The following is a 24,849-nucleotide window of genomic DNA, read 5'->3' on the forward strand; positions in this document are numbered from 1 at the left end:
AATGTTCCTGTGAACATCAGACTTACTTATCCAACAACTTCCTTGCCATCCCCTCTCTGGATTTCTCAGAGGCATCTCAAACTCACATGAGCCAAACTGGAAACCCTGATGTCCCCAATGCCACCTTCTCTCCCTGCCATTTTCCCATATTAGTCAATGGCAAATGTGCTTTTCTAGCTGTTTGTACCCCAACCCACGATGTCACCCATGATTCCTCTCTTACTCTTCACATTCAATCCACAGACAAATCCCGGTAGCTACACTCTTTAACTTCTCTCCGGTCTGACAGCCATCAGTGCCTCTAGCCCAAGCCTGCCCCCACTACATCTCACCTGGACCACTGGAAGCATCTCCTACATGATAGCCCCCAATCCCCATCTTGCCTTGCCCCAGCTCACTCTCTGCTCAACAACCAGACAGATTCCTTTTAAATGTCAAGACATCTCGCTACTTCTCTGCTTAAACACTTCTCATCGTGCTCAAAACAAAACCCAAAGTCCACCCCATGCCCACACACGTGCTGTGATGTGGGCTCTGTACCTCCCACCCTCACCCCCACATTCTCCTCTGCCAATGCACTCCAATCACACTGGCCTTCCTACCGCTCCCCAAATCCACCAAGCACAGCCCAAGCCTTGGTAATTCTGTTTCCTCTCCCAGAACAGTCTTCCCCTAAATACACAAGGTCTCTCCTCATCCCCTTTTGGGTGTCTGCTAAAATGTCCCCTTGCCGGACCACAGTTCAGAAATAGTTCACCTGCTCTAACTCTTCTTTTTATGCACCACGTCATCCTTCCAGGTACTTCTGACTACTAAATGCATTTCAATATTTACTTATTGTCTGTGTTTCCTGGTAAAATGTAAACTCCCAGAGTGCAGAGACTTTATTCTGTTCACTGCTAAGTCCCCCGTGTCTAGAACAGAGCCTGGAACATTCCAGGGGCTCAATAAAGTTTGTTGTTGGATGAACTAACAATCTGGTACATGGAGCATCCCTGGTTCACAAAATGCATATGATCACATGATTGATATTCCCTGACGTAAAATTTAAAAATTCTCTTATAGGATCTCCCTGGCAGTCCAGTGTTGGAGAACACCATCAAATCTTCATTCACAAGTGGCAGAAAAAACCATGCTTCCTGCCTTTCTTTCACCTAGAGAACAGTGTAACAAAATTTAATGGCAAGATGGAGCAATACCTCTCAAGAGAACTGTACTTCCTCTATAACCTTTATCAACATCACAGCTGAGTCAAGGGAGGTAATTAGATGAACAAATGTACTGAAACAGACACATTAGGGAAAAAACTAAATGGGAAACTGGAAAGGAAAGAGATCCCTCAGAAAGTGCTTAGAATGCTCAGAACATTTAAAATGTCCTCAGGGATGGAAAAGAAAAGAAACTGCAGAAGTCAAAAATGATGTCAGTGGTAGAGAAAATGAATTCTTACATTTGGGAAGCATATTACAATTGGCAACATGCTTTTTATATAAATTACCTGAATTGAATACAAGCCTATGAACTAGACAAGAAGGAATGAGGCTCTGAACAGAGAAAAGAAAAGATGGAGACATGCTGTTGGGAGGCTATTATTAGGAGAATCTTGAAGGGGTTTTAGCCAAAATGGTGGCACTTAAAAGATGGTTGTAATGTAATTTGCAATACAGGCGTTTTCTCAGCATGAGTAGTTGTGGTAAATCTTTTCTCTGGCCTTTATTCTTATCAAATAAAACATTTAAATTCTTCACCTTATTTTCTGAGTAATTCATATCCTACATTCACCAAAAAGGGTTTAAGATACCCAACAAATAACTATGCAGCAATCTTTTGAAACAATGAATGAGTATATTAGAAGAAACACTGAGTTGGGGAATGTAAATAAAATGAAGCTGGGGGAGAGTGGTCAGTGTAGGTCTGCAGTCAACAAAAATATCAGGTTGGCCATAAAGTTCATTCAGCTGTTTCCATAAGATGGTATGGAAAACTCAAAAGAACTTTTTCGGTAACCTAATGACTCATGGCTGGAGAAGGCAATGGCAACCCACTCCAGTACTCTTGCCTGAAAAATCCCATGGACGGAGGAGCCTGGTAGGCTGCAGTCCATGGGGTTGCGAAGAGTCAGACACAACTGAGCGACTTCCCTTTCACTTTTCACTTTCATGCATTGGAGAAGGAAATGGCAACCCACTCCAGTGTTCTTGCCTGGAGAATCCCAGGGATGGCAGAGCCTGGTGGGCTGCTGTCTATGGGGTCCCACAGAGTCAGACACGACTGAAGTGACTTAGCAGCAATGACTCATGGGGATATAAAGTGAGACAAAACAATTTCTCTACAGTTTTTGTAAAGAAACGAGACAGAAATACCTCACAGGATTGCTCATTGAGAGGGTGTATGTGATACCAGGAACACGCCTTCCTAGTAAATAAAACAGCACGTTTCATGAGACTCTTAACTCCTAAGGCTGACTGCACTGGATTCTATATGGCTGACTTGGTGGTACAGAACACTGACTTTGGGCATTTTCCTTATTTTAAGGATGAAACTGAAGATATCTAGAAGAACAGCGCCATTATTTACCTTTCTGACAGCTGCCAGAAGCAAGTTTCCACTTGAGTTTTAGATGGCAACAAGGGAGGAGGTTACACTGATGGGTAAGTTGGAGGAGAGCAACACTTGGCTGCTGAGTTGAGAGAAGACTCACAAGCTTCGTTACTAAGTTAGCTACACTGAGAAAAGAAATAACATTCTCTTATGAAAATTAGGAGGCCTTACCAGGAGAGATTCCCAGGTGGAAGGCCACAGACCTGAGGGAAGGCCAATGATATTCCTCAAAAAGCTACTGAGGACTCATAGAGAGACCTACGAAATAACAGGCCAACAAGCCTCCAAAGTGACCTGCCAATTTTATACTGGAAGATTTTTTAAGTGGGAGTTATCTCTCTTGGCAACAAATAAACAAACAACCTCATAAAATCCTTGAATAAATTACATTACACTATATAAGACTCTCAGTGACTATTACCTCACCAAAGGAAGTGCTCAGTCGTGTCAGACTTTTTGACCCCATGGACTGTAGCCTGCCAGGCTCCTCTGTCCATGGGATTTCCCAGGCAAGAATACTAGAGTGGGTTGCCATTTCCTACTCCAGAAGACTTCACAACCCAGGGGGATCAAACCCACATCTCCTGCATTGCAGGCAGGTTTTTTTTGTTTTTTTTGTTTTGTTTTTTTAACCGCTGGGCCCCTGGGGAAGCCCCTATCAAACGATAAGACAAGACTTAAAGAAACTGATAACCTTAAGTTACCAGTCACAGAAAAACATGTGTAAAACAAGCCAAGGTAAGTACGCTTGATGACTAGTCTTATAGAAGTAATCAGAAGTCAGAGACCAACAGGTATTAACGAACTTTCAGTTCAGTTCAGTTGCTCAGTCATGTCCAACTCTTTGCGACCCTATGGTCTGCAATAAGCCAGGCATCCCTGTCCATCACCAACTCCTAGAGCTTGCTCCAACTCAAGTCCATCAAGTTTGTAATGCCATCCAACAACTTCACCCTCTGCCCGCCCCCTTTTCCTCCCGCCTTCAATCTTTCCCAGCATCAGGGTCTTTTCTAAGGAGTCAGTTCTTTGCATCAGGTGGCCAAAGTATTAGGGCTTCAGCTTCAGCATCAGTCATTCCAATGAATATTCAGGACTGAGTTCCTTTAGGATTGACTGGTCTGATCTCCTTGCAGTCTTATAGAAGTAATATATAAGAAGTCTTATAGAAGTAATCACAAGTCTGAGACCAATAGGTATTATTTAACTTTAGGGGAACTGTTTTGATTTCTGTCTTGCATGACCATTGGTTCTCTTTCACGAATCACTAATTGAGGTCTCCCAGGTAAATCAGATCCTCAGTCAAGGTCTATTAACTAAGTTAAGAGAATTTTATCATCCCTGGAGTCAGGTCACCATCCACTCTCCAGTGCTTTATGGATGACCTCAGAGAAACGTCTGTCATCCTTTTCACTTGCTTCAACCTCTGACTTAAACCCTCATTCTATGGGAAAGACATAGACGCTCACACTTTGGAGGCTTTACCTCTGAAACAACCACAACACACAACTCACCCCAGTTATCCTCTTCAAGAGGGGAGAACTCATTGGCTCCTGAGGCCAGGGACCTTGCCCTTCTTGCCACCTCTATGTCCCCAGCACACAGTAGGGTGGTTACACCTATCTGTTGAATGCATAACTGAAAAAACAAATATCTGAAGGCCTAGATCTGCAGTCACTTTGTTAACCACCACATAATTTTATTCTCTCATTCATCTCACACACAAGAGTGGTAGTATCCTCATTTCATAGAAAACTGATACACTACAGAACTAAGTGACGTGCCCAGAGTAAACAACAGAACCAGTATTCTGAGCCAGGTTAACCGCATTCTGAATCCCAAGTCACCACTCCAGTTTCTCTCAATTATATTCCAAGAAGTGTGATGCCCAAGAGAAGTTCACAGATATGCCTTGTGGGGGGTGAGGGTTGGGGGAGAGTGGTACCCAGGCAGGTGTAATTAGGGACCACTGTGCATGATATTCAATTCTCAGTGAATATCACTGTATCAAAGGATCACAAAAGACTTAAAGGAACCCCGATAGCTTTAAACCTGAAGACTCATGACCCTGACTGATCCCACCTTGGGAACTCATTAAAGGACATCCTTCCCAACCTTCTGGAGACAGCAGTGCTTCCCGGGGCACTGTGGGAAGTCTGTACCATGTCACGACATCTATCAAGGCTGCCACTGCAACTTGCATTCAAGAGATGCCGCTGATAGCAGGCCACGCCACTCTGGAAAAACTTAAACTTTCTGGACTCCTTATTCATAATCAGTAGAGTGAATGTCTTAGGCAAAAGAATCTATAAGGTCACTCCTAACTTTAAAATTCAAAATTGTCCCTAGGGTTTAACTGCTCCAGGCTAAAGTTCCTTAAGTGGATTTGTACTTTGAAGAGAGTGTCAGTTTTCAAATCAGCTATGTTCTAAATATTTTTGCATCAGTTGTTTGAAACTCAGAATCTATTTTCTCACAGACACATAGTAGCCATGAGTGCCAAACCAAACCATGACCATCAAGTCTAATTAACAGTCCCGGTGAAAACCGCGCACACACAACATAAAACATCAGAAAACTGTACTCAGATATCGGCAGTTACGTTAAAGTGAAAAGTACAAAAATTTGTTTTAAATAATGGCTCTAAAGAAAATGCAATTTTAATTTTATAGAGTTTCTGAAGGGGCAAAAGAAATATTTTCAAATGTGCTGGAAGGTGATTGTACTGGATTAAGATTGCCTGCTCTTCTTTTTTCCATTCACTTTAAAATGCAGAGCTTCCCTTGAGACAAGAGTATTACCATCCCTATACTTAGTGCTCATCAACCATGACCTGTGAGTGGACCAAAAAAAACAAAAAGAGTTGGTAAGGTAGAGAGGGAAGTCATTTACAGGGAAAGGGTTAAGGGATGTTGTGAAAACTGTTTCCTAAGCAGGTCCATGGCAGTAATTATTAAACAGGATAAACAGGGAGTAGGAGAGAGAGCAGATTTAGGGAAGTGGAAGGTAAGAGAGAAAGTGTACATCTGGTTGTGGATCATTTAAGAGCCTACAAACTGATATTATAATTCAGGAAACATAGTACAACATCACCTTTGATATATTGTATACCACTGTCCCTATAATTTCAGACAGACCTGTGTTATTTTACCAGCAAATAGAGTTCATTCAAATGGTGAACATATACTTAAACTGAATACCTTCTAATAGATGCTTTTGTTGAGTGATTATGCTCATACAGGCTATGACTGATTAAAGAAAATGAACGCCATATAGCTACTACCTTTTATGATTCTGTTTACATTTGCATTTTTCTGCTTGCTTGAAATCTCAGACTCAGTGGTTTCAAGAAGCAGCATGCTTTCCTGATTAAGGACACAAGTTTGAAGCCAAACTTCTAGAAGTTAAATTCAGTGCTTCAGTTGACCTCTCCTTAGCTTCCCTGTCAGTAAAATGTGGGTGATGATGACACTGCCTATTCCCCTGGGCCTGATGGAAATGAACTAAATTCATACACGAACAGTGCCTGGAATGACGCTTGGTACATGGTAAGTGCTCAAAATGCACGTGCCATCGTTATGGGTGTGTTTTAAGTCACTTCAGTCATGTCCGACTCCCTGCGACCCTATGGACTGTAGTGCACCAGACTCCTCTGTCCATGGGATTCTCCAGGCAAGAATACTGGAGTGGGTTGCCATGCCCTCCTCCAGGGGATCTTCCTGACCCAGGGATCGAACCTGTGTCTCTTGTGTCTCCGGCATTGGCAGGTGGGTTCTTTACCACTAGCGCCACCTGGGGCCATCATTATACTGGCATATGAAATATAAAAATCAACAAAGCTATATATTAAATGTTTCTCTGCATATTACTAAAAGAAAAATGTAGGGTACAGAATATCTTTAAGGAAAAAGAAAACTAATGAAAAGTATACATACTTGAATATGAAAAAACAAGTGCTCAGGGTACGTGCTATGTCTACGTTTATAGAAACAAGAAGCTCTGCTGGAAGAAACTAAGGCTAGGGAAGATGAAGGCGGTTTTATTCTTTTCTGTAAACCCTTGTGGACCTTTGTAACTTTGTCCATGCTCATTTATTATTATTCAATACATTTTAAACATATTCATTAAACTTAAATTTATTTTGACTATGAAGCTAGAAATAAAATTGATAGCCATTAATCATCAATATCACCTCTGCTGCTACTGCTAAGTCGCTTCAGTCATGTCTGACTTTGTGCGACCCCAGAGACAGCAGCCCACCAGGCTCCCCCGTCCCTGGGATTCTCCAGGCAAGAACACTGGAGTGGGTTGCCATTTCCTTCTCCCATGCATGAAAGTGAAAAGTGAAAGTGAAGTCGCTCAGTCGTGTCCGACTCCTAGCGACCCCATGGACTGGAGCCTACCAGGCTCCTCCGTCCATGGGATTTTCCAGGCAAGAGTACTGGAGTGGGGTGCCATTGCCTTCTCTAATATCACCTCTATTCAAAAGTTAATCCCAAACTCATCCATTAAGCCACACAATCCCAATTAAATGAAGTGGAGAGAAGGGAAACACATACAACTTTCTATGTCCTTTCCTCAACCATCTCCAATTTAAAAATTTAATCTATATGAAAGGATAAAGAAGTTGTGTACATATATACAGTGGAATATTAGCCATAAAAAAGAATGAATTTGAGTCAGTTCTAGTGAGGTGGATGAACCTAGAGCTTGTTATACAGAGTGAAGTAAGTAAAAAAGAGAAACACTAATATAGCATATTAACACATATATGGAATCTAGAAAAATGGTACTGATGAACCTGTTGGCAGGGTAGTAATAGAGAAAAGCAGAGATAGAGAACAGAGTTGTACACACAGCAGGGGGAATGAGAAGGTGAAAAGGATTCAGAGTAGCATTGAAACAGGTATGTTACCGTATGTAAAATAGCTAGCTAGTGGGAATTTGGTGTATGATGCAGGGAGCTCAACCCAGTGCTCTGTGACAACCTGGAGGGGTGGGATGGGCTGGGAGGTGGGAGGGAGGTTCAAGAAGGAGGGGACATATGTATACCTATGGCTGATTCATGGTGATGTATGGCAGAAACCAACACAACATTGCAAGGCAATTATCCTCCAATTAAAAAGAAAACTAGAAATAAAATTAAAATTTTTAATCTGTAAATGCTGATGTCCTTCAACTTAAACAAAGGAACTTATTATATTGATCTGTGTTAGTCACAAAGGATACTTAAGACTTTACAGAAATAATGACTCACTTAGCTACAAAAGAAGATGACATGATAAATGCCTGGGAGATATGTAAACTAATTAGCTCAATAATATATGCTTTCTGATCTTTATTATTTTTATACCAATTATCCATTATGTATATATATAAGAAAGAATGACATATTGGAATCCAAGTGTACTAAAACTGACTCTAAGGCATCCTGATTTCATGCCAGCTAACTGAAAAAATTAGTCAAACTAGTCATGAGGCACATGGGTGAATGTGAAAACAATGGATTTTTCACTTCCTAGAAACAAGTCTAAAATTCAAAGGTATGGCCACTGACAACATTCCTGGCAAGATTTTTTTTTTAAAGTGAATTTTATAATCTCAATAAGGTTAACACCACACATTCCTGGGGTCGGGGGCAGGGGGGTAGTGGATGACAAATAAATGCCATCAAGACAACCAAGCACAGGAACCCCAAACATCTGTTTTGTTTTCTCACATCTTAATAGCCTGGCTATTTTAGATACAAATATTTGTTTTGCTGACAATGTTTCCAAAATGCTAGTTCAAATTTTGTTGAAATAGTTGCTTTTTGAGCTGAACAAACTGCAAACACTTATGAAGTCCAGGAGGCATCTGTGGAAAGGAGCAAATATGGCCTCAAGTTTTGCAAAACAGTTCATGCAGCAAAATATAGGTAATATAGATGTGGCATTCATAGTGTTCCCTGCATTCACTGGGAAGATGGCCGGCAGTTTAGTTTTTCATCCCATCTCACCAAACTCCTGTTAGAGTTCAGAGCTTTCCTGCCACTTAGCACAAGAATGTCCCCCTGTTTTTCATGAGCTTTGCTCTACTTTCTAGGTCTTGGCAAGGATCAAAGCAGCAGAGGGAACAAATCGTTTCCCATGCATATTGAATTCCCTCTTATACTGATTTTTCCTCTGTCACTTGAAATTCAATATTGGCAAGATTCCTGTACATCACCTTAACCAGTAAATTGTCTGCATGCAGTCAAAGCATGAAAAGGTAGATTTCAACATTAAGGTTTTTGTAAGAAATTCAAATGAACAAATCCTTTGAAAAAGGAACTTTTCTATGTGATCCATGCTAAAATTCATAAATACATAATTAGCTTTTATTTCCATTTGATCTAAAATTATCATTTGGTTTTATCTCTCTCTGATTGCTTTGTACTACCCTAAAAATACAATGTTACAGGTGAATAGCCCTTTCATAAGAACGTGGCTTCAAAATTCCTGATCAACTTCAGTATTCAAGAGTTACATGCCCATTTTCCTCACCTGTAAAATGGAAACAAATAGTACTGACTTCATGGGTATGTTTATAAGATTACAAGTAATACGTTGTAAAGCTCTAAACACAGTAATTATACTTTTACTATGTATTATTATTATACTCACCGTCATAATAATTGTGAGATGTTCTAAGACTTTATGGACAAGAATAACGTTTTCAAGCCAATTTAATTAACTAATAGCACAGTAATTAGATTACAAATGAGTACTCATATTTTATTTATACATATATGAGTCATATAATAAAAATATTTTTTAAAGAATGGCTTTTCTTTTTAGAAAAGTCAATTTCAAAAGTCTCTTCGTGAATGACTCTCAAAGTGGTTAAATTATCTTTATCTCATTTTTTTAAAAAATGTATTCAGTTATGTTGGTAACAATATGACTTAAGATTTCAGGGTTCAGTTCAAGGAAAGAAAATATTCTTTTCATTTCAGTGGCTAAGAGACGATAGTATGAGAGCTTAGATGTTAGTATGAAAGGAAAACATCCTAAAAAGTCCTTTTCTTTTTTCTTACTCTATATGTTTTTAAACACAGAAGAAAAATCATTAACTCTGCAAAGAAAAATAGTTTTAAAAATAAAAACATGTTCTTTTAACATTTTAAAAGGTATTTAAAATGAAAGCCATGATTTAAAAAATAAAGTAATATTGGATTTAATTTTGATGTTATTTTACAGTATTATATTTGAGCAGAGTTCACTCTGACCAAAATTTTCTTATAGTAGATAATAGAATGTCAATGTATTATGTAATACCCTTCTCTCAGAAACAAAACACATTCTCTATCTAATTGGGAAGATGTGAATAACTGGATGGCTGTAATAAATGATATATACTGTGCACTATCAAATTTCTAAGATTTTTCTCCAGTAAAGTGTATATAAAATATATGTCTCTTCAGAAGGTAAGGTTTCAATGATAGTGAAAATAAAAATATTCTGAACTAAATGAAAATAGAAAAAACCTATCGAATATTGTGGGATGCAACAAAAGCAGTATTTAAAGGGAACTTCACAGTATTAAATGTGTATGTTAGGAAAGAAGAAATATTTAATATCAATTATCTAACCTTCAAGCCTTAGAAAAGTAGAAAAAGAGGGGCAAATTAAATCAAAAGCAGAAGAAATCCTAAAAACCCTAAAAGTCAGTAAAACTGAAAATAGGAAAACAATAGAGAAAAATCAATAAAACTAAAAGCTGGCGAGAGGAGGAGAAGGGGATGACAGAGGATGAGATGGTTGGATGGCATCACCGGTTTGATGGACATGAGTTGAGCAAGCTCCAGGAATTGGTGATGGACAGGGAAGCCTGGCATGCTGCAGTCCATGGGGTTGCAAAGAATCGGACACACCTGAGCAACTGAACTGAACTGAAAAGTTGGCCCTTTGAAAAAACCAAAAAATTAATAAATTTCTAGTTGGGTCAACCAAGACAAAAAAGAGAGAAGACACAAATTTCTAATACCAGAAATAAAAGAGGGGTCCATCACTAGCAACTCTATGGACATTAAAAGGATAATAAAAGAATATTCTGAACAACTCCATGCCCACAAACTTTATAGATCATAACATAAGAGAAAACCTAGAGTTTGGCAATGAGTCTTCAGGTACTAAACCAAATGATGTTCCATGAGAGGAAAAAAAACAAAAGTTCATTCAAATTAAAAACCTCTGCTCTGCAAAAGATAATGCTAAGAATAAAAAGACAATATATAGACCAGGAGAAAGTATTTGCAAAAGTACATGTGATAAAGGACATATCTGAAATATACAAATAACTTTTAAAACTCAACAACAAAACGACCTGATTAAAAAGTGGGCAAAAGATCTGAACAGATACCTCATCAAAGAAGATACACAGAAGGCAAATGATTATATGAAAAGATATACTCAACATCATATTTCATTAGGAAAGTGCAAATTAAAACAATTAGACAGCAGAACACACCTATCAGAATGGCCCAAAGCTGAAGGCTGACAAACCAAATGCTAGTAAAGATGTGGAGCGAAAAGAACTCTCATTCGTGCCGGTAGAAATGCAAAATGGTACAGCCACTTTGAAAGACCTTTTGGCAGCTTCTTATAAAACTAAACATACTCTTACCATACAATCTAGCCATCAGACTCAGGAATTTTCCGAGACGAGTTGAAAACTTATGTCCATATAAAAACCTACATGAATGCTTACAGTAGTTTTATTTATAATTGCCAAAACTGGAAGCAACCAAGATATCCTTCAGTTGGGAGTGGGGAGGCTGGCATTGCTAGTTGAAGAGTAGGCACAATTTTTATGAATTCAGTAAGTTAATTAAAATTGTGTTGAATGATCAATTTCATTATACTTCTCAAGGTATATGGATTCTTACCTATCTCCAAATGATATACAATTTTTTAAGAGTGTCAATGCATGACTAACAAATTCCTCTTTTTAAAATGAATGCAAAGGCACTGGTTTTAGTTTTTAAAACTTGAAATTATGCTTTCACATTCAAATTATGTTATTTTTAATGTATGACATATGTCTACTTAAAGGAGGATACAGCTTTCAATATTTAACTACAAACATTAAAATAACTTATGAGCTTAAGATTCATAAGGAAGTACATATTTGTAACAAATACTGCATAATATCATAGACTTGAAAGATGACTATCGTGCATATAAATTTTAAAATGTAGAATTAAAAATAAATGAGTCCTGCGAATTCCCTGGCTGTCCAGCAGTTAGGACTCCATGCTTCCATTTACAGTTTCAATCCACGATCAGGGAACTAAGATCCCATAAGTCGTGAGGCATAGCCAAAAAAACAATAAAAATATAAACTCCTCAATTGAAAAAATGAGTCCTTACCTATTCATATTGAAAAAAGCCCTTACAAGGTCATCTTATTTGTCCATTATGATACAACAATTCTATGAACAATAAAGAACGGATATCATGGAAGAACTCATGGATTGTGGATTCATCTGTTCTGTGTAATTCCATGAAACTGAAAGGCAGAAACTTAGTTATACATGAGATAATGACTAAAATTTAACTTTCCAGTATTGCAAAATACTGACTTTAAACCAAATAGACTATTAATAGGAAAAAAAACACCTGAAACAATTTCAACAAAAATAAACATGTTATTTTAACTACTGTTTCAATCTCAAAACAAAAATGTTACGGTATATGTAATAAATCATTCTTATAATTCTTTAGCTTAATGATTTTTACAGACTTTATCATCAACACTCTCTTGTCATCCATAATGTTCTATATGACTAGTAAGAAAGTAAAATGAATGCCAAACAACCTAGGCTGAATCCACAGTCTTACTACAAATGTTTAAAAAAAAGATGAAAATTTCCTTGAATTTTTAAAGTAATCCACATTTCTTTTTCAATGTGTAAACTCACTGAACTCATTATGTAACACAAAAGGTTGATCCACTACACACACATTTTTAGTGGGAACTGCTGAATATTAAAAAAATCTGAAAAATATTATTTTTTCTCCACTTCAATTCATTCCTATTCTATAGCAATAAAGATATTGAAATTGAAATAAGTACCTAGAACACTAAGCATACATTCAAATAAAACCTAAAATAAATCATTTAATCTTAAAATAAAATTATATATACTTTTCAAAAATTATAATTTCACACTTTTTCCCATCTGGTGTGGCTTGGTGCCCACTAATCCCCTCTCTTTCACATGGCATCCCTTTTATAAACAAAATTCACTTAGAACAATGTCAAGTTTCAGACATAAAGTTTTATGGTATGTCCAAATGGCCTTTTTATAAAGCTCTAATCAAACTTAATTTAAGAAACATGATTAAGTCTTCAGTTTGTTTTATACTGTGCTCTTCACAACCAAAATGTCATTAATTAAGTAAAATTATTCAGCTGTCTCCTTTTCTCAGTATCTTATTCCACAGACCCTAAAGAGTTTTTCTGTTTCACATTCACATATCTGTCCTCATTTCAAAGTTCCTTTTGGTCCTCAAGAACCTTTCATGACCCAGAAGATACATGTAAAAACACAAGTTATCTCTAAATTTCAACAAACCATTTTCTCTCCTCTTGATACCTACATGAAGTCAATGTGACAAGGAGAGACAGCAAAGTTCTACAGTAACTTCTACCAGACATTCAATTCCTTTTATAACAAAGTTTACTTAAGTGTGGTTATATAGATGTGAAGTCTAATTAAAATGCAGAAAAATACATATATGAGGTTCTATGAATACTGTTTTTATATATGTGAACTGAGTGAATATTATATCAAGCTACTTTTTAAAACTGAAGTATAGTCCATTGACAATATAATGTTAGTTGCAGGTGTACAGCACAGTGATTCAGTAGTAATATATATACACACACACATATATCTATATATTTAGCACAGTGATTCCATCTTATTTATATATGTCTTTTATATTATATATTCTTCTTCAGATTTTCTTCCCTTATAAGTTATTACAAAATATTGAGTATAGTTTTCTGTGCTTTGCAATAAATAGGTCCTTATTACTTATCTACTATATATACAGTAGTGTTAATCCCAGCCTCCTAATTTCTTACTTCTCCAACCTCCACTTCACCCTCTGGTAACCATAAGTTTCTTTTCTATGTCTGTGAGTCTCTTTCTGATCTGGAAATAAGTTCATCTGGATTTTTTTCTTAAGTTTCCACATATAAGTCATGTCGTAAGATAAAAGCTCATTTTTTTCTTAAATAAAGGTAACTGGAATATGATAATCAAGATAAACATGTCTAGAGATGAGATATGCAGCAGAAACTGTATTTATAGTTAGCTGGAATACAAGATTAAGAATGATTTAACTTCCAGAATGATTTAACTGATTTCTTGAACAAAACAGTGTCTACACCCATTTAAGAGAAAAAGTAGAATGATTAAACACTTAAAGGAGTTTTAAGGAGGATCATTTGCTAAGATTTACAAGGTAAACCTACAGTCAAAATTTAAATCAGCATCTATCACATAAAAGTTTTTTCTCCCCATGATTTGGGATAACCACTGAGAATTAACACTCTGATCACGTCATAGAAGTGAGTTACAATGAAAGACCATTTTAATATGACTGACTGGGCTCTGGCTTTAGGAGTAAAAGGCAAAGGGAAAAAAACTCACGGCTTCTTTAAGGATAATAGTTCACTTCTAATCTATGAAAGGAAAGATTATATTTGTAAAAAGTTAAGGATGCAGGACTTCAGTGGTGGTAGAGTGGTTAAGACACTGCACTCCCAATGCAGGGAGCCTGGGTTCGATTCCTGGTCAGGGAACTGGATCTCACGTGCACAACTAAAAGATCCGGTGTGCTGCAACTAAGATCTGGCACAGACAGACAGACATTTTAAAAAGTTAAGAATGCAAGAAGTACAAGAGGATATGTAAGAAACCCAGGTGGAGGCCAATTCAGAAAATTAAGCATACACTATTAAGAGTTCCAGAAAAAATTAATGGAGGGGAAGAAGTATTAAAGACACAGTAGGCAGACTTCTGGAGATAGAGTTTCATTTAAAAGGGCCCATCAAATGTACACTTGCTCCTTAAGAAAAGCTATGACAAGCTTAGATAGCATATTAAAAAACAGAAACATCACTTTGCTTTCAAAGGTCCATCAAGTCAAAGTTATGGTTTTTATAGTAGTCATGCACAGATGTGAGAGGTGGACCATAAAGAAGGTAGAGTGCCAAAGAAATTGATGCTTTTAAACTGTGGTGCTAAAATAGAGAGCCCAGAGACATATCCACGCACCTATGGACACCTTATCTTTGACAAAGGAGGCAAGAATATACAATGCAAAAAAGACAATCTCTTTAACAAGTGGTGCTGGGGAAACTGGTCAACCACTTGTAAAAGAATGAAACTAGAACACTTTGTAACACCATACAGAAACATAAACTCAAAATGGATTAAAGATCTAAACGTAAGACCAGAAACTATAAAACTCCTAGAGGAAAACAGGCAAAACCCTCTGATATAAATCACAGCAGGATCCTCTATGACTCACCTCCCAGAGTAATGGAAGTAAAAGCAAAAATAAATAGGATCTAATTAAACTTAGAAGCTTTTGCACAACGAAGGAAACTATAAGCAAGGTGAAAAGACAGCCTTCAGAATGGGAGAAAATAATAGCAAACGAAACAACTGATACAGAATTAATCTCAAAAATATACAAGCAGCTCCTATAGCTCAATTCCAGAAAAATAAATGACCTAATCAAAAAATGGGCCAAAGAACTAAACAGACATTTCTCCAAAGAAGACATACAGATGGCTAACAAACACATGAAATGATGCTCAACATCACTCATTATCAGAGAAATGCAAATCAAAACCACAATGAGGTACCATCTCACACCAGTCAGAATGGCTGCGATCCAAAAGTCTACAAACAATAAATGCTGGAGAGGGTGTGGAGAAAAGGGAACGCTCTTACACTGTTGGTGGGAATGCAAACTAGTACAGCCACTATGGAGAACGGTGTGGGTATTCCTTAAAAAACTGGAAATACAACTGCCATATGACCCAGCAATCTCACTGCTGGGCATACACACCGAGGAAACCAGAATTGAAAAAGACCCGTGTACCCCAGTGTTCATCGCAGCACTGTTTATAATAGCCAGGACATGGAAGCAACCTAGATGTCCACTGGCAGACAAATGGATAAGAAATCTGTGGTACATATACACAGTGGAATATTACTTAGCCATTAAAAAGAATACATCTGAATCATTTCTAATGAGGTGGATGAAACTGGAGCCTATTATACAGAGTGAAGTAATGAAAAACACCAATACAGTATACTAAAGCATATATATGGAATTTAGAAAGATGGTAACGATGACCCTATATGCGAGACAACAAAAGAGACACAGATGTATAGAACAGTCTTTTGGACTCTGTGGGAGAAGGCAAGGGTGGGATGATTTGAGAGAATAGCATTGAAACATGTATATTATCATATGTGAAACAGATCACCAGTCCAGGTTTGATGTATGAGACAAGGTGCTCAGGGCTGGTGCACTGGGATGACCCTAAGGGATGGGATGGGCAGGGACGTGGGAGGGGGTTCAGGATGGGGAACACATGTACACCCATGGCTGATTCATGTCAATGTATGGCAAAACCCACTACAATACTGTAAAGTTATTAGCCTCCAATTAAAATAAATTAAAAAAAATAAACTGTGGTACTGGAGAAGACTCTTGAGACTCCCTTGGACTGCAAGGAGATCAAACCAGTCAATCCTAAAGGAAATCAACCCTGAATGTTGATTGGAAGGACTGAGGCTGAAGTTCCAGTATTTTGGGCACCTGAAGCAAAGAGCCAACTCATTGGAAAAAGACTTTGATGCTGGGAAAGATTGGGGGCAGGAGAAGGGGATAACACAGGATGAGATGGTTGAATGGCATCACTGACTCAATGCACATGAGTTTGAGCAAACTCTGGGAGATAGTGAAGGACAGGGAAGCCTGGCATGCGGCAGTCCATGGGGTTGCAAAGAGTGGGACATGACTTAGTGGTTGAACAACAACAACCAAATATTGTGAAGTACAAAAAATGCCCACTCTCAGAAACATTGTTATAAAATCCACAGTAGGTCATGAGTGGGAAAGGGTAGGCCAAAAGAATCACTATCTTCCATGATTGATCCTTAGAGTCTATTTGATTTTTTGAAAAACATTAACTAGTTCACGATGATAAACATTAAATTCAAGATGATGTCATTTATATTCATATGTCAACACTTTAGTTAAAGTTACAGTTAAGCATCCTAGCTAAATGTTTATAATTATACATCCAAAAAGCCACATATATACCCTGAAAATGGAGTACATGTACAACTAAATAAAATCTCATGTATTTTTACATGAGATCATATCTCATCGTATTTCATGTAAGTTTCAAGTTTATAACTTCATATGAAAGCTTTTAAGTAAATAAGTAAAAATAATGTCACAATCATGCTGCTTGACTAAAGGCCTTGCTAAAACTTGCCAAAAGTGTGCAACCATTGTCATGAATATATGATTGTAGAAAAATGCATTTAAACCATCAGAAATACAGCCTGCAGGACTAATCAAGGCAAATCATTACCTGCTGCGGGATCTGTAACTGCTTGGCTGGTAATGCCGGATGGTGGCTCCTGAAGCTGGTAAGTGGCATTTGTGGACGGCGTTGTTGGGCTGCTGTTGCTACTCGTCATGTAATGTGCTGGATACGGTGAGCTGTTATAATACTGTGCATACTGACCCTGGCCGAAACTGGGATAAGATGGATAGTCCTACCAAATTAAACCACACAAGAACAACCAGTCAGAACACAGCTGCTGCCTTCTTACATTTCAGAGTATAACCGTAAATACGTTTGCATCTCTGTCTTCTCTGAATTCACAAAGGAACACACAAGCACACACTGACTGAAATGTGCAGACATGCAAACCAATTTTAGGTAAGATTGGATTCCCTCTTCATATTTCTTCTATTTCAGGTTGCATTATTAGGTAAAGTTTAACCAATCTGAAAACCAAATGACTCACCATATAGGACTGCGAAAGACATTTTTTCAAGAGCAAAGAAATCTATCAGAAAGCTTAAGAAAGCTCTTGATTTTCTTCATATAAGAAAATCAGCTACTGCACTTTTTTTTTAATTTCAGAAGTCAACCTGGCTTTTAAAATTACCTGCTGTGAGCTGTTAAATCCAGAGGAATTTGTGAGTGAATTATTTCCTGTATATAATCCTGATGATGTTGTAAAACTGCTACCTAAAACAAAATGAAAAGAAACATGGGTGACTAAGCCATGTCGAGTAATGTGTCTACAGGAAATTATTATTTAGATAAAGCAGAACTGGGGTTCATAGAAATGCATTTGGTTTATCTTGAAACCAGAATAAATTGCCATAGCTAAAATTCTGGTTTCATAAAACGGCTGACAATTTTAGTATCACTATACAACTGAGAGTTCATAAGTAAAGAGGTTTAAATTTCTAAGGACATGAGGAACTCAAACTATGGATGAAATTATGTATTTGTGTAAAAATATCAGATACTTAGCTTTCCATTTCAATTTGTAAAATGCACAGAATTTTCACATCTTTACATTAAATATGATTATTGTAAAGTAGTGGGATCAGATTAGATGATCTTTAAAATTCCTGCTAGCTCAAAAACTATGATGCTACTTCCAAAAGTTCAAGATGCTTTCCAACTGGTACTTGTTATCTGAATGGCCCATGGAAAAAGCTGATTATTTTATTTCACAGAAGAGTAAATGGAAACACTTAAGAGTATCTGATAAAACAAAGATCAGAGAGGAACATGTGCTGTGTAGGTAATACTCTATTTGTCGAATGTCTCTGTGCTAAAAAAACAAACAGCAGAGTTGTGCAGGATTCAAACCAAAAAGCAAATCTTAGTTTTCTCCTTCAACAGATTTACCATCTTTTTGTTTAATCATGTAAAGCAACAATATACTGTTTTTTTTTTTATTGAAGTATAATTGATTTACAATGTTGGGTTAATTTTTGCTGCACAGCAAAGTGACTCAGTTTTATATATATACATACCTTCTTCTTTATATTCTTTTCTATTATGGTTTATCTCAAGATATTGAATATAGTTCCCTGTGCTATACAGTTGGACCTTATTCACTCATTCTATATAAACAGTTTCCATGTGCTAATCCCAAACTCTCAATCGATAGCTCGCTCACCCCACATTCCCTTGGCAACCGCAAGTCTGCTCCACGTCTGTGAGTCTGTTCCTGTTTCGCAGGTAGGTTCATTTGCATCATATTTTAGATTCCACATATAAGTCATATGATTGTCTTTCTCTTTCTGACTTACATCCCTTAGTATAATCTCTAGGTCTGTCCATGTTGCTGCAAATGGCATTATTTCACTCTATTTTATGGTTAAGTAGTATTCCATTATGTATGTGTGTATGTGTGTGTGTGTGTATATTCAGTTCAGTTGCTCAGTTGTATCCAACTCTGGCATGTATCCTGGCATGAACTGTAGCATGCCAGGTTTCCCTGTCCATCACAATCTCTCTATATATACATATATATGTATGTATGTATGTATACACACAAACACACACAGCCCATCTTCTTTATCCATTCATCTGTCAATGGACACTTAGGTTGTTTCCATGTCTTGAATATTGTGAATACTGCTGCTATGAACATAGGGGTGGCATGTATCTTTAATAATATACTATTTTTGACTATCATTTTAGTGAAGATTTTTAAAAGGCCAGGGATTAGCAAATGTGTAAAAAAATGGCATTTGAACGCAAAACAAATTAAATAAGACAAGCTACTGGGCTACTTGGTCATAGTCAAGAATTTTATATACCGTTTTAACCCAGTAATTATATTGCTAGGCTTTTACTCTTAAAAAAAAAAAAAAATCATCTATACTACGAGGTAGTTAGCAAAGATGTTCTTCAGTGTTGTTTCTAATAACCAAACACAGAAAGTAACCCCGAGTCCTTAATAGACATTATTCAGAAAATGGAATATTATGAAGCTGTTGAAATAGTATCATAATGACATTTAACAACATGGGAAATAGTTGCATACTAATTTTTTAAAACAAAAATTTAAGCAATGAAGATGTTCTTTGTGATCTCATTTGCAACATTTGAACAGCATAGAGTATTTCTGAAAAGCACAAAAGTCTATGGAGGGGTGCAATCTATGGTCACAGAATATTTGTGGAGCCAATGATCATTTTAAAATTTTCTACTCAGAACCTGTGTTACTTTTGTAAATAGAAAAACCATTTTTTAAAATAAAACTTGCAGCAAATTAGCAGTCTAGGCAGTAAATGTGTTGGTGGTTTAAGGAGGATGTCTTCAGTGTGAACCACCTATTCACAGATGCCTTCAGGTATGACGTGCTAGTTAATATACATTAATTATGTACTTGCTTACTGAACATTTAAGTATTGGCCAAAGAGTCAGAAAACCGTAGAGTTTCCAGTTCATTACTTATGAGCTGTTTGGACTCTGGACAAATCACCTAACTGCTCTAAAATATAATTTCCCTAGCTGCAAAAACTCTATTTCATAGGCTTCTTAAACAGATCAAATGAAGTTTTGGAAAATATAACAAACAAGCCATAGTAACACACAAATGTTCAGAACCATTACTGTTTATTCCAGTAAAACTTTATAAAATTCTCTACTGTATTTATGTATCTTCTCCCTCTTTTGACTTTCCCAAACTAGAGAAGTATGGCAATATCTTGCATATGTAAAATTATTTTATCAAGTATCTACAGACTTTGAAAAACCAGTCAAGGACTCGCTATTTTTATTAAGAAAAGAAAATATTTCCTAAGGTACTTTTAAATGTTATCACAGAATCATGTTTGAGGTTTCGTTTGTAAATTTTAGGAAGACCAGTTGTTCAAAGTTCCCAGAACACCCATTATAGAAAAGCAGAAAGTTCTCACACAACTAATACGTATTCCACCATTCAAAAGTAGGAGTATCACTAGGTAGGTTTTTCATATTGTTCATCTGCATGTGGCAACCACACAGTCATTAAAAAAGTATTGAATACTGGGCTCATGGTGATAAATACATGAGGAAAGAAGAATGATTAAGATACAGGCATGGACCTCTAGGGCTTATCAGGTTAACATTAGCTTTTTTTTTCTTTTTAAACAATGGACTTCCTGGGCATATGTATTCCTTCTATATATCTATGTATCAGGGAAAATTAATATTAAATCTATATATCTATATAAATATATGACAAACTTATAACGAACATTTAAAAAATTCCTTGTAAAAAACTCAAATTTATTGTGGATAAGAGTGTGACTATCAATACTTTTCAAACTTTACTACACACATTTGATAGAAAAAATTACTCTGGGTTATGACTTGTGACTTTCATTTCGACTACACATTTTTGGGTTTGACTTGCTACTTTTATTTATACTACAAATTTTTGAACAGTAAATACTGACCTCAATAATCCCCATCCACTGAGAAAATGAATAAGATATAGAAAATATATTTTTAAAATGGATGTTTTTGTTCCATAACTTATTCCCTGGAACAAAGTAGAAAAGACCATGGAAGCTCTACTGGCACATATAGGCCACTGGGGTCTGACCATGTAAATCACAGCTCAGTACTCTTAATGGTACCCAAGTGACTTCCCAGACTTCATGCTACTTCAGTGACTGTACATTAGCTGGAATTCAGCATAAGTTACACTCATTTACTGGCTGACTGCAGGCTGAGATTCCATTCCGTTTCATATGCAGGAGCAGGAGTTTAACGGCACTCCAGTGGCCTACGAGACTTAATGCAACTTCCACAAGGATCTATGTCAGGCAAAGGCAGACAAGCTGGGGAGAATCAGGCTCAGGCAATATTAATTTTTAACCCCCAGAATCAGACCAGTAGGGCCTCCCCACCCACCTCCATGTGTGACAGAGAGCTGCTCAACTTTTAGTCCAGGCCACCAGCACTGGATGTCTTCAAGAACCTCCTTTCCTAGCTTCCTGCCCAGGTTCTGGCTCCCTCGAGCTCATTCTCCACACCAGCAGTAGAATACTTTCTCTAAGGTACACATTTCATCTTCTTACTCCCCTGTTCAAAAAGTAACGCCCCCCCAATACCCTCAGGATCAAATTCAAACTTATCAGGGCTTATTTATTAGGCCCTACCTGAGCTTCCCTGGTGGCTCAGATAGTAAAGAATCTGCTTGCAATGCAGGAGACCTGGGTTCAATCTCTGGGTTGGAAGATCTGAAGGCGGGCATGGCAACCCACTCTAGTATTTTTGCCTGGAGAATCCCCACGGATAGAGGAGCCTGGTGATTACAGTCTATGGGGTCGCAAAGAGTCGGACATGACCGACAACTTAAGCACAGAACAGCACGTGGTGTGAATTCAGTCTCTTAGATTTCTCCTGTCTCTTCCTAGGAATGCTGACCACTCACCCACACAGATACACACTGCAGCCTCACACATAATTTCTTATACTAAGAAAGGAATCACACTCATCAGGCATTTACAGAATGGAAGTTTCTCAGAGACTGTTGTGGGTATCGTGGCCCTTGAGCTGGGCTAAACAAAGCACACAGGGAACAAACAAAGTGAAATAAAAGTCCCTCAGTCATGTCTAACTCTTTAGGATCCCATGGACCATAGTTCACCAGGCTCCTCTGTCCATGGAATTCTCCAGGCAAGAATACTGGAGTGGGTTGCCATTCCCTTCTCCAGGGGATCTTCCTGACCCAGGGATCAAACCTGGGTCTCCAGCATTGCAGGCTGTTTCTTTACCATCTGAGCCACCAGAGAAGCCCCAGGGAACAAAGTGTCCCACTCTAATAGCTGATCTGATTCAGACTGGGTACCAGTACGACCAGATGAATTTCACCAAAGCTTAGAACACCAAAAAGCAAAGGCAAAACAGCAAGGACAATACTCCCAAAAAAGCTTCTGTGTGTATAGCTATTAAACCCGCTTCCTACTCTACACAGGCCTGGGAGACAAGACACAATTGTGCAGAAGGCTGCCATGTACCAGACTTAAGTATGGATGGTGCAGGGGAGAAAGGGCGAGACATGACCAGGAAAAACAGACTCCCTTCTTCCATTAGGATCCATCCTCTAAGACAGCAGACCCGAACCATTTTGGCACCAGGGACTGGTTCCATGGAAGATAATTTTTCCACAGACCTGGGGTGGGGGGTGGATTATTTCAGGATGATTCAAGTGCATTACATGTATCTTGCACTTTATTTCTATTATTATTATATCAGCCCCACTTCAGATCATCAGATGTTAGATCCCGGAGGTTGGGGACCCCTGCTTTAAGATAGTTTCTGTCCGATTCATAAGTCTTCATTTACAATGTTAGATCACAGAATTAGGCTTAGAATTGAGAATTCATTTATCAAAATAAAATACAGAAGTATTTTCCTTTCTAGACACAAATGATTTTACATGAAAAGTCATCTCCAGATAAAAAGAGAACAGAAATATTCTATGATAAATTGTTTGACATTTTATGTAACATTATATCATTAAAATTCCCCAAAGTAGAAAGAGCTACCATTTAGAACCCATTACTTCTCACTCAAGGAGTTTGACAGAGTTTGGTTCAAATGGAGCTCCAATAATGCTCAATATTATTCTTGGTAGAGTTGGGAATTAAGTTACCTTCCGAGCAGGGTGGCAGTGGGACACTTTCTTTCCCATTAGTGAAAAGGAAAATCTTACCTGTTTAAATAGTTTATTATTGTTAAAAAAAAAAAAAATCATAGCCATTATTCTTTTCTGGCAGGGAGAGGAGAAATTCCTTTCCTGACTAGAACACTGGAAAAATCTTTCCTTTCAGAACATCTCTAAGACAAAATTAATATTCATTCCATTGTTGTTGTTTTTTTTTTTTTCTATTTTTTGGCTGAACTGCACAGCATGTGGGATCTTAGTTCCCAAACCAGGGATTGAACCCATGCCTCCATTCATTGAGAGTGTACAATCTTAACCACTGGAGCACCAGGGAAGTCCCTCCATTGCCTTCTTTTTAAAGTTAAGAACTTTTATATTCTGAATGGAAAGATTATATATGTTATGGAAATAAAAACTTTTCAAATTAGTTCAGTCCACAGCATGTATGGGCACATCTAATTACAGGCACAGTTACTATCCTAGAGGGTACTGTGGACCCAAAGAAGCCAATGTCATGAGTCTATCCCTTGAGGAAAGTTTAAAAACACACAATCTCATGAAAACACCACTATGAAATATCAGCTTGTGTTACCTATGTAGGCACTGTTAAGTTCTGACAGGGAGCTGCTCAGTCAATGAAATGAAAACATCTAGTTTGACTCGGAAGGACAATACACAGAAAATACACAAAGAATGTCAAGAAGGGTACTCTTGGCTGGGGGTGAGGATAAACTATCCAGAGGAGAAGATCCAAGAGTGAGAGGTTTATAGCCCAGGAGAAAGAGAGACTCAAGAAGGGTGACAGAAGTTTCCTGATCATTTAAGAAAAGAATAACAGTTTAGGAAAAGAAATGACATTCTTTATCAGAAAAACCCAGGGATCTGAATGTTGATCATACTATATTAGGACATAGGAAATGTTATGATTTCTGATTCTCCTTTTAAGGATTGCAGGAGGTGGGGGAAGCTGTTATAAATGCAAAGATACAACTGGAGCTGGAAAAGGGGAGTTGGGGTTGGAGGTGCCCAGGGGAGGAATATGCTGATCTAGCTACTTCCTAAGGCTTGCCCGTCCACAGCTCACTACATGAATTCAGGATGTTATCCTGAAAACTCATTCACTGTTGCTCCTCTTACTTAATGCTTCCCTCTATCAGTCCCCATTTCCCATCTTTACGATCTGGCTCAAGTCCTGTCTTCCCAATCAGCTTTCCCAGACAGTTCTTCTCTGCAATGACTTGACCTCTGGGAACGTGAGCTCAAAAATAATTGATACCATTGTTCTTGTACTAAACAAGCCTTCATTGGTCTTGTTTTCATAATGACAAGTTCCTTAAGTACATGTGTTATATTTATTCACCTGGCTCACATGAAGAGGGCTTCCCAGGTGGTATAGAATTTGTCTACCAGGCAGGAGACGTGGGTTCGATCCCTGGGTCAGGAAGATTCCCTAGAGAAGGAAATGGCAACCCACTGCAGTATTT

At 37.7% G+C, this 24,849-nt stretch overlaps 1 protein-coding gene across 10 annotated transcripts in view; it reads right to left on the minus strand.

The window, feature by feature from the left end:
* The window catches only part of EYA1 (EYA transcriptional coactivator and phosphatase 1), a 373,498-nt gene that overhangs the window by 104,575 nt on the left and 244,074 nt on the right, over positions 1–24,849 (minus strand). For all 10 annotated transcript variants that reach the window (XM_025001849.2, XM_025001847.2, XM_025001851.2 and 7 more), the window contains 2 exons: positions 17,843–17,925; positions 17,257–17,443 (listed from right to left, as the gene is read on the minus strand). In XM_025001849.2, the coding sequence (XP_024857617.1) occupies positions 17,257–17,443; positions 17,843–17,925 (270 nt within the window). The remainder of the gene's footprint in view (positions 1–17,256; positions 17,444–17,842; positions 17,926–24,849) is intronic.

This window comes from Bos taurus, chromosome 14 (genome assembly GCF_002263795.3).
Source record: "Bos taurus isolate L1 Dominette 01449 registration number 42190680 breed Hereford chromosome 14, ARS-UCD2.0, whole genome shotgun sequence".
In the NCBI taxonomy this organism is placed as follows: domain Eukaryota; kingdom Metazoa; phylum Chordata; class Mammalia; order Artiodactyla; family Bovidae; genus Bos; species Bos taurus.